This window comes from Leptosomus discolor, chromosome 21, assembly GCF_034619465.1.
Source record: "Leptosomus discolor isolate bLepDis1 chromosome 21, bLepDis1.hap2, whole genome shotgun sequence".
Lineage (NCBI taxonomy): Eukaryota > Metazoa > Chordata > Aves > Leptosomiformes > Leptosomidae > Leptosomus > Leptosomus discolor.
In genome coordinates, this window is record NC_141411.1 from 5,897,153 (window position 1) to 5,912,692 (window position 15,540).

General features: G+C 66.7%; 3 protein-coding genes across 3 annotated transcripts in view; 1 reads left to right on the plus strand and 2 right to left on the minus strand.

Annotated features, from left to right (window-relative positions):
- The window catches only part of GNAI3 (G protein subunit alpha i3), a 30,076-nt gene extending 25,262 nt beyond the window's left edge, over positions 1 to 4,814 (minus strand). The window contains exon 1 of the mRNA XM_086476605.1: positions 4,697 to 4,814. Within this exon, the coding sequence (XP_086332731.1) occupies positions 4,697 to 4,814 (118 nt within the window). The remainder of the gene's footprint in view (positions 1 to 4,696) is intronic.
- A 967-nt stretch (positions 4,815 to 5,781) lies between these two features.
- Positions 5,782 to 7,122, minus strand: GPR61 (G protein-coupled receptor 61). Its single transcript, XM_086476649.1, has one exon. The coding sequence runs from the start codon at positions 7,120 to 7,122 to the stop codon at positions 5,782 to 5,784; it is 1,341 nt and encodes a 446-aa protein (XP_086332775.1).
- Positions 7,123 to 14,349: 7,227 nt separating this feature from the next.
- AMIGO1 (adhesion molecule with Ig like domain 1) lies at positions 14,350 to 15,537 on the plus strand (the record flags this gene model as incomplete). The annotated part of the gene is given in 5 exon segments (XM_086476517.1): positions 14,350 to 14,523; positions 14,525 to 15,052; positions 15,055 to 15,142; positions 15,145 to 15,389; positions 15,391 to 15,537. Coding segments are annotated over 5 exon segments (1,182 nt in total), but the record flags the coding sequence as incomplete, so codon positions are not given.
- Positions 15,538 to 15,540: the final 3 nt, after the last annotated feature.

Here is a 15,540-nt window from a genome sequence, read left to right on the forward strand (position 1 = left end):
TTTCGCCTCATGAAAACGCAACTCAGCTCTTCAGAAAAAATCTCCACGTGGCCACGAGTCACGAGACACACGGAGCGTACCTCAGCGCTCGCGGGAGGAAAGCTCCCGAGAGCCCCAAGACCCCAGAGGACAACAGCTCCCTGCGGGTCCCCCCAGCAGGGGGGCCCTATGTCCGCTCCAGCAGCCCAAACTCGGGAGGATGCTCGGAACAGCAGCCACCACCATGGGGCCAGGACAACCCCAACCTCAGAGCTTCGTGTCACCCGTCAAGGGGCACCAAGCAGCTCCAGAGCCAAGGAGCAGGCAGGTCTGCCACCCTGACGGTCCCTCGGAAACAGGGACCCGCCACAAAGCTGCTGTGCTTCTAGAAAAGCCGCTTCTCGTTAAGGATATTATAAATAGCAGCAACAGCTTTGCCCTGATTTGCATCCCTAGAAGGCTCTTTTCGCCGGTTTACCAAAACATAACCGGATCTTGTCAAGCAGCAGCGCTGAGGAAGCTTTGGTGAATTTGAGAGGGAAAAAAAGGTTGGGGAAAAAAAAAAAGAAAAAAAAAAATAGTCTCAACAAAAAGGCTGAGGCCTCCCGGAGCGGCTGAGCTTGGAGTTTGCTTGGTTAGTTATGCAGATGAAGGCTATTTTAGAACAAACTTATGCTTTTAATTATTTTTGCATGAATTAGCACGACGGCTTCGATGTAATTACACAGAGCACCTAAACCCAGTCAAGCTGCACCAGGCTGAATAACGGCGCGGTTTAGGCACAAACAGCTCCGACACGGGCTGCACCCGCGCAGCCGGAGCCCCAGAAGCGCCGTTGGCACAGGCCAGCCCGGGCCGAGAAGCCAAACTGGCCGGATTTGGCAAGGGGACAACTTTGTGCATCCAGCAATGAGCGTTGTCACTCGATGTCCCACACCCCCCTCTACCAGACACAGCCTGGCACGACGTGCCAGACCCGAAAGGCGCCGGAGAGCGGAGCTGAGGACGCAGGCCAGCAGCTCAACTCTCCAGGGAGGGTTCCTGCGCCCTCCTCCACGTTGGCTGCTCATCCCAACGGGGAAAATCCCACAGGTTTCTGCGTCAGCAGAACGGCGTGCCTGCGCCTGCAGAGCGGCGCCTTCCTGGAGGCAAACGAAAGGGAAAAGGGGCCGCGTTCGGCAGAGGGATTGGAGCGAGGCCCAGGCTGGTCCCAGCCTCCCGGGAGCGCTGGTTTTGGTGGGAGAAAGGGTTTACCTGCTGCCGCAAACCGGGGCGCGCTGTCATTCAGACCAGCGCCGGTGCGAGGAGCCACCGCCGGCACCGGCACACCAAACATCAGGCAGGCAGGGGGTGGCACAACCTTGGGTCATTAATCAACGCTCAGGTTTACTTTTCTTTTATTAAAACCCCCCAAAAGCTCCGGAGCTGCTCAACACGCCGAGTTATGAAAGGGAAACGTGACGAAACGGCTCAAAATCCCCGCGGAGCAGCTGCCCCACGAACAGCTCCGGGGTTACCTTTACCCCGAGCTGCTGAGACCACCACCACCACCACCCCCCCCCCAACCACCGCCGGGTGCAAGGTGCTGCCACCAAACCAAAGCTCCTGGCAGAGAGCACACAGCTGAAATCCTCCCTCCTTCCTCCTCTGCCTGAGGAAAGACGATGCTTCTGGGAAAGGAAGTCAAACGCACCAAAAACCTCCCGATTTTGGGTCCGTCGCTCGCTCGCCGAGCTCTCCCAACACCCAGGCTGGGGTGACAGCAGAGCTGGGAAAGAACCACCACCCTTTGTGCAAACAGGAGCCTTTTCTTAACCTACATAATTCTGCCAAGCCCAAACTAGGGCAGTTATTTTAACAGAGCCGAGGCAGAAGGTCTGGACTCCGAACTTTATCGATGAAGAAACACTAAACTTCTAAACTTCCCCGCACCAGCAGGACGGCCAGAAGCTCGCTGGGTTACACAAACCCCCACATGATCCCTCACCACCCCTTAATGACACGAGACACCACGTATCCCAGGTGTTTTAATGCTGTTATGAAAAAAAAAAAAATAATGCTTGCTCAAACAATGGAAAAAAAAAAAAAACAAACTCCTGAACTTTTCCATCAGCTTCCCGACGCCTCGCTGCAGGGCCCTTGGTTCCCACTGCAGGTATTTTTCTGCTGGCAATTAACTGTTCTGCTTCACCTGCACATGACCAGGGCTGCGGGCGGGGAGGGCACATTTCCACATCCCCTTTGATCGCCGGGAATCGTTAATTTTTCCAACTCAAAAGCCATGACATTTGAGAGAGATTGCAGGTGGCAGCCAGGTGCAAACCCGACCCCAGACAGGTATGGGGTTTTTTTTTTAGAGGAGGGCAGATGCAGCTCGCTCCTCCAGTGCAAGCCCAGTCACCCCAGCGGAGCTTCTCCGGAGTAACGACGGGCACGAGCCCTGACCCGAAGACACGCTCAGCAGCACAGCCACGGGGTATTCTGCTGCCATCCGAAGTCACCAACAGTCCAAAAAGCAGCTGCTGCTTCTGCTTCTAAAAGCCTCACCCGGGCTCTAGCGCTTGGAAACCGATTCTCATACCACCTTTTGGATATTCCCTCAGTTGCTGACGAGGTCAGACAGGCTCGGCCCCGAGGCCCTCGGCGCCTTTTCACTATCGCCACAAAGAATACAATACCACAAAGAAAAAAAAAACTGACATAAAAATACGAAGGAAGAATTATTCCAGAGAATTTGCAAGTGTTGCTTAACACCAAAACAAACACCTGGAGAATAAAGGATTATCTTGACACACAGCCAAGAAGTTTTCTACATATGCACAACACTGCAAACCTCAGAGCACCCCTTGCAAGGGTACAAGTAAAAACAGGCTAAATGGGGAAAAAAAAGAGTAGTATTCTTAGGACAAGGCTCACAGAATTGTCGTTAACACGTCCCGTTCTAGCAGGAGACGCTCGTTCTGGTCCCCACGAACTCAACATGCCTCCCCAAGATGGAAAATGTCAGTGTAACCAAAAAAACCCACCCGAGCCAGACATTAGACAAGCAAGACCTACACGACCAGCTGGTCCACCTCCCACCCCGCACTGCGCTGCCTGGTCCCGAGTTCACACGGCGCTGCAAGGAGACGGAGCCCGTCCGCACCCAGCGGACTTCAGAGAGGGGCAGCTTCTGCCTCCTCTGCACTTCAGCTACCGAAACGTGGACCAAACACAGCAAAAAGTTCTCTGCTGGAGGGAACCTGTAAGTTCTTCGGGACAGAAGTGCTCTGCTCTTCCCAAAACCCAGGAATGCATTTTAGCTGGAAAAAGTAAAAACGCGGAGAAGCGACGCTTCCTTCCTCAGCTGCCCCGACGGGCAGAGGCCGCACCGGGGCAGCGCCGGCGCCGCTGGTTCCAAACCCCTGCGAGCTCTGCAGAACCAGCTCGGCTACGGCAGAGCTCGCCCAGCCGAAACCAGCGCCAGCTCCTGTCAGAGGATCTGCGGCAGCACCAGGCACCGGGCGTGATCCCCACAGCCCTGCCGAGGCCGCTCGCACGCCAACGCGGGCACGTTTAGGCCGACAAACATGGAAGCCCAGGGACCGTTTTCACGTGCCCACCTGATCAAAGGAGTCAATTCCCACCCCATAACCACCAGGAACTTAACGGCCAAGCCCCAACGATACGCTCTCTGGATCCAAGAGCCCAAGTTGCTCCTTTCCTGCTCTGTCCCACGAACCCGAAGATGAAGGGGCGCCTACGCCAGCTCAACGAGCACCTTCTGCTCTCAGAGCCCCAGCCCAAAGCCACCGGGGAGGGACTGTCCCCCAGGAAGGAGCACTGGTCACATCCAGGCTACACACAGAGGAGTTATTTCACCAGGCAGGAGCTGACTAGGGAAAAGCCCCACTCCAGGAGAGCAGCACGCTCCCCTCACCCCATCAGACAGGCCATCGCCTCCTCCCTCGTGCCAGGGAAGGGATGGGAGACCCAAGGTGGGGTAAGGGGACAGGGACACACCTGGGGTTGGGGACCTCGTGGAGAGACATGCCCTCCCCAGCCACACTAAGTGGCCTCGGCCCAGCCCCCCCCCTGGACCTCCCAGTGCCTCCCCACAGCTCCCCCAGGTCTCCTGTCAGGATCCTGTCCCAGCCCTTCAGCTTCCTCACACCTCCCCAGCCCCCCCCCGGGGATCCCTCCCTCCCCCCCCCCCGCACCACTCGCCCTCTAAAGACCTTTCAACCTCGCGGATCCCCTCCCCTCCACAAAGACCCCCTCGGACTCTCCTAAAGCCCCTCTTAAGCCCTGGAAAACCCCTCCCCAGGGGCTCCTTCACCTTTCTCCAAGCCCCAGAGACCTCACAAAAGCCCCCAGCCCCTCTCCGCAGGGCTCTCTCAAACCCCCAGGGACGCCCCAGCCCTCTCCCACCTCCTCCCCGAGCCCCTCAGACCCCTTTCCTGAGCGCGGACGACACACAAACCCCTTCGCTAAAGCTCCCTCTGCCTCCGCAAACCCCCCTTCTCCAGGCGCACCCCCCGCGGTACTGCAGACCCCAACCTCTGCCGTCTTCACACCCCCCCCCCCCTCAAGCCCCCTCCTGAAGCCGGGAGACCCTCCCCCCCCCCCGACCCTCCCCAGAGCCCCCCCACCCCCTAACCCCCTCCCCTGAGGCACTGCACCGCCCCGAGCTCCCGCCACCCCCCCCCCCCCCCCGCGGCCCGCGGCCCCTCCTCACCGAGCAGCAGCAGCTTCACCTCCTTGGCCGCCTTCTCGCCGTCCTCCCGCAGGTTGCGGTCGATCATCTTGCTCCGCTCCACCGCCGCCTTGTCCTCGGCGCTCAGCGTACAACCCATGGCGGCGGCGGGGGGGGGGGGAGGCGGCCCAGCCGCCGGGAGCGGGACGGGAGCGGGGCCGGTGCGGGACCGGTGCGGGGCTGCGCCTCTCGCCTCCCTCAGCCCGGGCGGGTCCCTGAGGCGGAACCGGATATCCGGTCGCCGCGCGCGCGGGGTACGCCGGGAAGTGGAGTCCTCGCGCGGCACGCTGGGAGTTAGAGGCGGAGCTTCCGCCTCGGCAGAGCGGGGCGTGACGGGAGGGAGAAGGGAACCGCCCCCCTTTCGCTTCCGCCTCGGTAGAGCGGGGCGTGATGGGAACGGGGAGGAAGGCCTTACTTCCGCCTCGCTGCCGCGGGGCATGATGGGAGTTGGGAGGAGCGCCTTACTTCCGCCTCGCTGCAGCGGGGCACGATGGGAGTTGTAGTCCCCATGGGGGGGTCAGTGAGGCGCAGGGCTGCCCTGGCCCGGCCCCATGTCCCGTGTCCAGCCCCCCCCCCATCCACCCCTCATGGCGGGGGCGCTCCAGAGGGCCAGGCCTTGGCCCCAGGGCCGTGGGGTGGGCACGGGGGCCTGGGGCTCTGGGGAAGCCCCGGAGGGGATGGGTTCAAGCTGGGGGTTCGGGTTCCCCGGCGTGGGGAGCGGGCTCAGGGGCACCCGGAGAGACCCTGCTGCCAGCATGGCTGTGCCACACGGGGGTGAGGGGGACACGAGGGACGTCCCTCCTGAGGAGACCCTCCATGCCAGGACAGGAGTGACCCCAAAACCCCAAGCCCCCCAGCTCCCACGCTTGGCCCCGGCAGTTCCCTCAGGGCTTGCACCCCCAATCAGCCTCCCCCCCCAAACCTGGTGGCCCTTCCCGGTGAGCATCGTGGGACCCCCCCCCCCAAGCCCCCACAGCGCCGAGGACCCCCCACCCACCCCAGTGAGGCACCCAGACCAGCTCTGCCCTTGCAGCCATGTTTGCCCCCAAACCCCCCGCCCGGCAACGCTACAGCTCCGGTTTGGGAGAGGCGACCACCGGCCCGTAGCCCCCATCCCCACCGCGCCGCTCCGGCCCCTCCGCCGCCTCCTCATCGATCTGCCCCGGGATGCGAAAATCGACGGGGGGCTGGTCCCGTTTGGGGCTGGGGGTGCGGGGCCGGGGCTCAGTGGGACAACCAGTGCCCTGGAGGAACTGGAGGAAGTTCTCCTCGATGGAGCCCTCCCGGCTGGGCAGCCGCAGGTCCTCCTCGGGCGGCTGCTTGAAGAAACAAGTGAGGAGCCGTCCCAGCTCGCCCCGGATCTGCCGGTTGAGGCACCCGTAGAAGAAAGGGTTGGAGGTAAAGCAGAAATAACCGAGCCAAGTGACCACGGTCTCGGCCGCCGGCCCCACCAAGGGCTGAGCGCTCAGGGCGGTGTAGAGGTGGAAGGAGAAGTAGGGCAACCAGCAGAAAAGGAATTGGCCCCCCACGGCCAGCAAGATGGCGGCCGCTTTGCCCCCTCCGAACGTCCTCTGCGGGGTGGTACGAGGAGCCCCCGAGGTGGTGACCATGGTGGAACGGCTGCTGAGCGACTCGGAGCGGCGGCGCGGCGTCTCCATCCAGGTGGGGAGGGGGCCGTGGTGCATGGCGGCCACCCGCGCCACCTTGAACATGCTGCAGTAGACCACCACGATGATGAGGAGGGGCAGGAGGAAGTAGAAGGCGGCGAAGAAGACCACGAAGAACTTGCAGTAGGGCCCGCGGCTCCATTGCAAGGAGCAGCCGCGGCCGGCGGGCCCCAGCGGGCGGTCGGGGGCCAACCAGCCCAGCACGGGGACGAGGGAGGTGGCCACGGCTTTGAGCCAGACGCCGACGAGGACGCAGGCCACCAGCCCCACCGTCATCCTCACCTCGTAGCGCATGGGGTGCACCACGTAGTAGTAACGTTCCACGTTGATAGTGGAGATGGAGAGGATGCACATGCTGATGAAGCAGACGCTGAGGAACAGGTAAACGCGGCACATGGCCTCGCCGAAAACCGGGCTGTCGAAGACGGCCGAGCCGGAGAGCATCTCCAGCGGCATCAGGGTCAGGGCGGCCAAAAAGTCCACCAGGCAGAGGTGGAAGACGAAGACGAATTTACGCAGCGCCGGCGTCTTCACGATGACGGTCATGACGGCGGCGTTGCCCACGATGGCCGTCAGGTCGAGGAGCAGCATGAAGAAGAGCCCCACCGATTTCGAAGCCACGTCTTTGGGTTTGCCGTCGGCCGTGCCGTTGGGGGGCATGGGGCCCGGGGAGGAGGGCTGGAGCCCCCGCGCCCCCCTAGAGCCGTTCCAGACCCACGGGGTGGGCAGGGAGGGCTCCATCCTGCGCCACCGCTCCGCCGCCGCTTACCGGCCCATCGCCCATCCTTGGGGCGGCCAGCGCTGGGCGGGCGGGCATCGCCGGGGGGGCTCACATCCTCGCCCACCCTACGCCCGTCGCTGGCCCCCGGGGTGGTGGTCCGGGGATGGGTGCTGTGGCGGTGGTGGCCCTCAGAGCACCCAAGGGTGCCCGCCCATCCCGCTCATCTCCCCGCTCCTTGCCGCTGGGCAGCACCGGGCACCTGCGGGGAAGGTAGAGCCGTCAGTTTGGGGGGGGGGGGGGGGCACGACCCTGGGGGGACCCTTGAGAGCCCAGGGCGGGGGGGGCTCAGCTCAGCTGTGACCCCCGGCCGCAGCCCCCCTCACCCCTGGGTGCCCCTCCACGGCACCCACCTCTGCCAACCCCCTTCTTCACCCTCGGAAGCCTCGTTCCTTCCCTAAACGAGCAATTCTGGGGCTAAAGCCCCCAAATTCCAACGTTTCAACCCAAAACACCCCAGTGGCATCCTTCACCCAGAGCCTGGGGACCACGAGGGGTGGCAGGGATGGGGGGGTGGGGTTCACCGGCACCCCAGATGCCTGGGGTCACCCCTTGCGCTTCTAGGGCCGTGCGTGAGCCCCCCCCCCCCCGCAACCCTGAGCCCATCCCCAGGATGGTGCTGCACCCCCACCCCCCCCCACCCCAGTGGGTGCCACCGGCTGCAAAGCGGGGGTGCGGGTTGGAGGGGGGGGGCGGGGACCACCCTGGAGCCCCCCACCCATGGGTGCCTCCCCAGCGGGGAGGGGGGTCCCCATCCCCTACACCCCGGCGAGACCTCAAGGCGAGGGGGGGAGGTGCTGCTGATGGAAGGGGGGTGCAGGCAGTGGGTGCCCCCTCCCCTCCCCGCCACCCCCTTCATCCCCAGAGCCCCGGGGCGATGCCGCCGGTTGGGGTCCCCCCTCCCACCCTCCCAGGGGGGGTCCCCCGGTGTGTGTGTCCCCCTCACCGCAGCCCACCACCCCCCCCCCCCCCCGCCCCCCCACCATCGCCCCGGGGGAGGGGGGGGCTCGGCCGCGGCACCTACCCTGGGGGGCTGCATGGGGCCGTGGGAGGCCGGACCGGGCCGGGGGGGGGTCGGACCGGGCGGGGATGCTCGGGACCGGGCCGGGGCCGGGGCCGCTGCGGCGAGGGATGCTCCGCACCCGCCCGGCTGCTGGGTCCTAAACACCTCCCGCCAGCGCCGCCGTACCCCCGGCACGGCCCCCCCCCCCCCGTGCTCCGCCGGTGCTACGGGACCCCGGGGATGGCTGGGGGGGTGGGGTGGTGTGTGTGTCTTCTGGAGCCTGGCTTCACCCCCGCGGGGGGCGTGTCCCCCCCTCCCGTTCCACCCCCCGCGCCTCACTTCGGGCCTCAGTTTCCCCAGTCGCCCCGCAAAGCGGCTGGGGAGGGAATGGGGAGGGTGTCACTGGGGGGGCGGGGGGGGGGGGGCGCTAGGAGGGAGCAGCCCCTCGGGGGCCATGGGGTGGGGAGGAAAAGGGGGGGCTGGGGGAGGGGCGGGGACAGCCGGGGGGCACCCTGGGGGGAGGGTGTGGTGGGAAGGAGGGTACAGGGGCCAGATCCGCAGTGGGGGAGCACAGATTGGGGAGGGGGATGGGTGCAGGGGGGTGCACAGGGCCGGGAGAGGGTTGCTACTCAGAGTGGCCACAGAGCCCCCCCCCGGCTCTACCCAGCCCCAGCCCAGTGCCCCTTCCCTTGTTCCCAGTTCAGCAACGGCGCAACTGGGATGGCGGCAGTGCCCTCCCTTGCCGCGCTCCGTGCCTCAGTTTCCCCAGGGCACAGCCATTATCTTACTAGGGGGATCCCCATCCTTCCCACGACACCCACATCCCCCCCCCCCCCAAAAAAAAAAAAGCCTCCACAGGCTGCGAACCGGACCCCGTCCCGTGAGTGCCCACGGGTGGCCCAGTGGGCTCCATCCCCACGGGTGACAAGTGGCCGGCGGGCGACGCGTGTCCCTGCCGCAGGCCCCGCGCGTCACGTGCCCATTGCTAGGTTACCAGAACCCAAAAATAAATCCATCCAAACCAGATTAGAAACGCGGGACCTCGAATGAACCAGCCCCGGCGTACCGGGGCCCGGTGATGGCTGCCGGTGGCTCCCCGGTCATCGCAGGCACCGGTTGTACCGGCACGTCGTCTCCCAGTAAGCAGGAGTGCCCGCGACCCATGGGGCCACCCATCCTGCCCCACATCCCCCTTCACCCACCGTGGGGTCCGTCCCCTGCTCCCCAGGGTGGGTCCCTGCTTTGTTCTGCTCCCCCAATCCGCGATGGCACCCCACCATGGGTGCCCACCCCACCGTGGGGGGTTCGCGCCCCACCAGCTGCTGCCTCCTCTCTCCTTCGTCCCCCCAGGGAATGGGGGGGGGGGAACACCTGAGGGGTTTTCTCCTCCCTGGGGAAACTGAGGCAGGAGCCAGGGCTGCTCCCGCCCCCTCGCGCCGGTGGCAGCGCAGGCGGGTTTACGGCTTTGCTCTTTCCTGCCACCGGAGCATCACTAATTCAGGCGCAGCCTCCAATTCCTCCTGTCCCCCCACCCCGTGCCCCCCTGAAGCCAGGGGGTGACCCCCGCCCCCCCAGCCCCAGGGGTATCCCGTGTACCCCCAGCCCCTCTGCCCCAGCCGCACTGGGCACCCTCCCTGGCACCCAGCCCACGTGGACCCCCAAATGAGGTGCCCAGGCGCCTCCTCATGCAGCCCCCACATGTAGATATTCCCTCCCCGTTTTCCCGGGGGGGGGGGGTCTGCCCCCCAAAAAGGGGCTGGCTGCTGGCCCCCACCCTACAGCCCAGCCAGACCCCCGGGGGACTCGGCATGATGGGTGCTGGGGGGGGGCTGCCTTGGCATTACGGGGCTTGTGGTGCCCCGGCACCCTGGCACTCCAGCACACCAGCACCTTGTCTCCCCAGTACTCCAGCATCCCCAGTACCCCATTATCTTGGCACCCCAGCACCAAGATACCCTGGCACCCCAGTACCTCAGCACCCTGGTGTACCAGCACCCTATGACCCTGGCAGCCCAGCAGCCTGGCATCGTGGCACCGTGGCATGGGGCACCCTGCCATCCTGGCACCCCGGTACTGAGCACCCCAGCACACAGGCATACCTGCACCCCCACACACTGGCACCCCAGCACCCTGGAACCCCAGCACCCAGCACCCTGGGATACCTGTGCCCCCACACACTGGCACCCCAGCACCCTGGAACCCCAGCACCCAGCACGCTGGGATACCTGTACCCCCACACCCTGGCACCCCAGCACCCTGGCACCCCAGCACACCTGTACCCCCCCACACTGGCACCCCAGCACCCTGTAAACCCAGCACCCTGGGATACCTGTACCCCGACACCCTGGCACTCCAGCACCCTGGAACCCCAGCACCCAGCACCCAGCACCCTGAGATACCTGTACCCCCACACCCCAGCACCTCAGCATCCTGGAACTCCAGCACCCTGGCACCCAGGCATACCTGTACCCTGCACACCCCGTACCCCAGCACCCCAAAACCCAGGACCCAGGCATACCTGTACCCCCACACTCCAGCACCCCAGAACCCCAGCACTCTGGTGTGCCGGCATACCTGTACCCCTACACCCCAGCAACCTGGCACCCCAGCACCCTGGCACTCAGGCACCCAGGCATACCCGTACCCCAGCACCCAGGCACCCCAGCACCCCAGGATCCTGGCACCCAGGCATACCCGTACCCCCAAATCCCAGCACCCCAGCACCCAGGCACCCCAGCACCCCAGGATCCTGGCACCCAGGCATACCCGTACCCCCAAATCCCAGCACCCCAGCACCCTGGCACAGCTGCCTGGCTCCCAGCTGTGCCAGCCCAGCAGGCGAGCCCCGGCCAGGCACGCAGGGTAAGTGTGTTTGCACGCGCGCGTGCACACGCCTGGGGGTGCAGGTGTGCACATGCATGTCTTGCATGTGGGGGGGGGGGCTGGGGGGTGGGGCACACACGCGTACACACGCACGGCGGGTGCATCCACGCGTGTGTGAACAGCAGCTGCGCCCGCATGTACCCGGTGCCTGCGTGTGCACACGTGTCCCCAGCGTGTGCGTGTGTGCACTCAGGCATACGCACGCCTGCCTGTCTGCGTGTGCACGCTGGCACGCGTGTGCTCCCGTGCAGCGCACACGCCTGCGGCCGGCACCAATCCTGCCTGGCGCAGCGCCGGGGGCTGTGCCCGCTCCCCCCCCCAGGCCCCCTGGGTCCCCCCCCAGGTCCCCACGGCGGTGGCACAAGGCCAGGGACACCCAGAGCCCACCAGTGGGCCGGGGAGGTTGGGGGGTGGGTGCTCCCAGCTGGGGCACCCCTGCTGCGAGGGGGGGGGGGGGTGTCTGGGTGCTGGGTGGGGGCCAGGCTGGGCAGTGGGTGCTGGGCAGGGATTAGCACCCGGATTAACGCAGCCAAACTGAGGACAATCAAAGGACAAATTTCCCTGTCAGCTGCGGGGGGGGGACACACACACACGATGGCAGAGGGGGGTGGCAGCCAGCTGTGGGGACCGAATGTTGGGGTGCAGGGAGCAGCTGGGGGGGGACGCACACCCTGGGGACACCCTGCTCCGTGTTGCTCTTTAATTACCGCCCCCCCAAAAGAAAAAGCTGCATCATCTCAGCGCGGTTTGTTCCGGCTCCTTTTCCCTCTAATTTTGGACCCAAAAAAACCAGCACAAATGTTTTGTGTCTAAAAATACACCCGGGAGGCAAAGGCACGGCCACGTGTGTCGCGGGGGGGGCCGCGGGGCACCCTTGCTTGGGTGGGGGTGGCAGCACCCAGGGGTGCCCCTCGGCGGGGGCGCCAGGGCAGGATGTGTCCCCTCCATCCTAGGGGGGTTGGGTGGCACTGGGATGGGGTCGGTACCGGGGGGATTTGGGCTGGAACGGGGGGGTGTGGGGCAGTGCCAGGGGGTGTGGGCCAGCGCCGTGGGATCCGGGCTGGCACGGTGGGCCATGGGCCAGTGCTACCAGTGGGTACCAGCAAAGCGCAATGGGGCAGGTGCTGGGGCAGCACCGACGGTTTGGGGATAGGGTGGGGTAGGGTTGGGGCTGGGATGGGGGCGTGGGTGGGCCTGGGGCTGACGTGGGGTGGGATGAGGATGAGGATGGGGTGGGGATGGAGATGGGAACAGGATGGGGCTGATGGGGCTGAGGGTGAGGATGAGAAGAGATGGAGAAGGGGATGAGGATGAGGATGGGGACAGGGATGAGGATGGAGATGAGGATGGGAATGGGGTTAGGGATGGGGTATGGGGATGAGGATGAGTGTGAGGATGAGATGGGGTGGGAAGGGGTGTGGGGACGGAGAGGAGGATGAGGATGGGGATGGGGACAGGGATGAGGATGGGGATGGAGACAGGGATGAGGATGAGGAGGGGATGGGGATGGGGATGGGGATGAGGGTGAGGATGAGAAGAGATGGAGAAGGGGATGGGGATGAGGACGGGATGGGGATAGGCGATAGGGATGGGGTATGGGGATGAAGATGAGATGGGATGGGAAGGGGTGTGGGGATGGGGGATGGGGGTGGGGACAGGGACGGGGACGAAGGTGGGGACCACAATGGGGACAGGGATGAGGTGGGGATGGGGATGGAGAGGGGGATGGGGCCGGGGCCGGGGATGGGGATCACGATGAGGACGGGGATGACGCCGGGTTCGGGGCCGGGCTCCTCCGGGGGGGGGTGGGCGGGGGGGGGGGGGTGTGCTCAGCGCGGGGGGGCGCTGCGCGGCCCACGAGGGGTTAAGCGGGCGCTGCCGCCATTGGTCGCGGGCGACGCGGCGGCAGCCAATGGGGACGGGCCGTGCGCGGGGTGCGCCGCGCCGGGGCCGCCCCCAGACCCTGTCCCGGGGCCGCGGGTGCGCGCTGCAGGCGGCGCGAGGCCCGGCCCGGCCCGCTCGGCTCCGCTCGGCTCCGCTCGGCTCCGCTCGGCCCCGCTCGGCGGCGGTTCGGCCCCGCTCGGCTCCTTTCGGCTCGGCCCGGTTCGGCTCCGTTCGGCTCCGCTCGGCCTGGCTCGGCCCGCTCGGCTCCGCTCGGCTCCTCTCGGTTCGGCCCGGCCCGCTCGGCTCCGTTCGGCCCCGCTCGGCTCCTCTCGGCTTCGGTTCGGCTCTACCCGGCTCGTTTCGGTCCGGCTCGGCTGGGCTCGGCCCCGCTCGGCCTCCCCTACCCGCCCTCCTCCGCACCGGCCCCGGTACCAGGCCCCGGTAACGCCCCGGGAAGCGGCGCGGGGGGGGGGGGAGGGGGGTGTGTGTGAGCATCATCCCGCGGGCTCCGGGACCGGGGGGGCCGGGGCCGCCTCCGCAGCGCGGGGGGAGCGGGGCTGCGGCGGGCGGGAGCCCCGGGGCGGCCGCGACCCGGGTGGGCAGCGACCGCGCCGTGACACCGGGTGACAAAGCCACCTCACGCCGGGACACGGGGTAAGGAGCGAGGCTGCCGCACGCCGTGACAGCGGGTGACAAAGCCGCCCCACGTCGTGACACCGGGTGACAAAGCCGCCCCACGCCGGGACACCGGGTGACAAAGCCACCGCTTGCCAGGGTGCCCGCCGTGACAACGGGTGGCCAACATCGTGCTGTGACCTTGGGCGACCAAAGCCACCCCACGCTGTGACACCGGCTGACCAAAGCCCCTCCATGGTGCTGGTTGTGACACCGGGTGACCAAAGCCACCCCGCACTGTCACACCGGGTGACCAAGCCACCCGGTGAACAGCTGGCCCGGTGCACGCTGTGACACCGGGTGACCAAGCCGCCCTGCGCCGTGACGTCAGGCGAGCGGCTAGCCGTGACCCCGGGTGGCCAAAGCCACCCTCTAGCACATGCTGTGACACTGAGTGACAAAGCCACCCTGCGCCGTGACACCGGGTGGCCAAGCCACCCCGCGCCGTGACAGCAGGCGAGCGGCTAGCCCGACACATGCTGTGACACCGGGTGACCGAAGCCACCCCGTAGTGCATGCTGTGACACTGGGTGACAAAGCCACCCCGCTCTGCAGCCCCGGGTGACCACGCCACCCTGCGCCGCCACGCCGGGTGACCAGCGAGCCCGGCGCATGCCGTGACGCCGAAGCCACCCCCCGCAAGCCAACCCCGTGTCCCCCCGCCCGCTGCTCCGGGGGGGGAGCGGCGGGCATGCCGGCACCCCGTCCCCAGCGCCCGCGTGACACCGTGGGGCAGAGCGCGGCCATGGGGAGCGCTGGGGGGCCGGGGGCCCCACTGCTGCTGCTGGCGCTGGCGCTGCTGGCGCCGTGGGGGGCGGCGGGCGGGAGCTGCCCCCCGCGCTGCGTCTGCGCCTCCAACATCCTGAGCTGCTCGCAGGCGGTGCTGAGCGCCGTGCCGACCCCCCTGCCCCGCTTCACCCGCCGTCCTCGACCTCAGCCACAACAACGTCAGCCGCCTGCGCGCCGACTGGGCGCCGGGGCGCCTGGCCCACCTCCACGCCTTGCTGCTCAGCCACAACGGGCTCTCCTTCGTCTCCACCGAAGCCTTCGCCCACGTACCCCACTTACGGCACCTGGACCTCTCCTCTAACCGGCTCCGGGCGCTGGAGGAGAACCTCTTCAGCGACCTGGCCGAGCTGGAGGTCCTGCTCCTCTACAACAACGAGATCTCCTCGGTGGATCGCACCGCCTTCGACAACCTCGGCCGCCTCCGCAAGCTCTACCTGGGCCAAAACCGCATCGCCCGCTTCCCGCTGGAGCTGCTGCGCGACGGCAGCCGCTTGCCCCAGCTCGCCCTGCTCGACCTCTCGGCCAACCGCCTCCGCAGCTTGCCCGTCGGCGAGCTGCAGGCGCTGCCGGCCTGGCTGCGCGACCGCCTCTACCTGCACGGCAACCCGCTGGCCTGCGACTGCCCGCTCTTCCAGCTGGTCGCCCGCGGCCGCCGCCGCCGCGGTTGAGCGCCGTGATGGATTTCCAGGAGGAGCTGCGGTGCCTGCTGCCCTCCGCCCCGGCGCCCGTCGGCATCCTCGCCTTGGCCGGCGGCAGCCGCTCAACTGCAGCGAGGCGAGGGAAGCGGTGCTGGAAGCCCACCTGGGTGACAGCGTCACCCTCAGCTGCGACACCCGGTTACGCGGGGTGCGGAGCCGGCACTGGGTGACGCCGGGAGGCGAACGGGTGCTGGAGGAAGGGGGGAACGGCAGCGCCGCTCTCCTGGCCAACGGCAGCCTGCAGCTGCGGGCGCTGCGCCCCGAGGACGCCGGCACCTACGCCTGTTGGGTGGCGGGTCCCCCTCCTCAACGAGACCCTTTACGTGGAGCTGCTGGTGCACAACTTCACCCTGCACGGTCCCCACGACACCCTCAACACCGCCTACACCACGCTGGTGGGCTGCATCCTCAGCGTGGTGCTGGTGCTCATCTACCTGTACCTCACCCCA

What these genes read in the sequence shown, in the direction of transcription:
- GPR61 (XM_086476649.1), bottom strand. Translation starts at nt 7,122, where the DNA reads ATGGAGCCCTCCCTGCCCACCCCGTGGGTCTGGAACGGCTCTAGGGGG.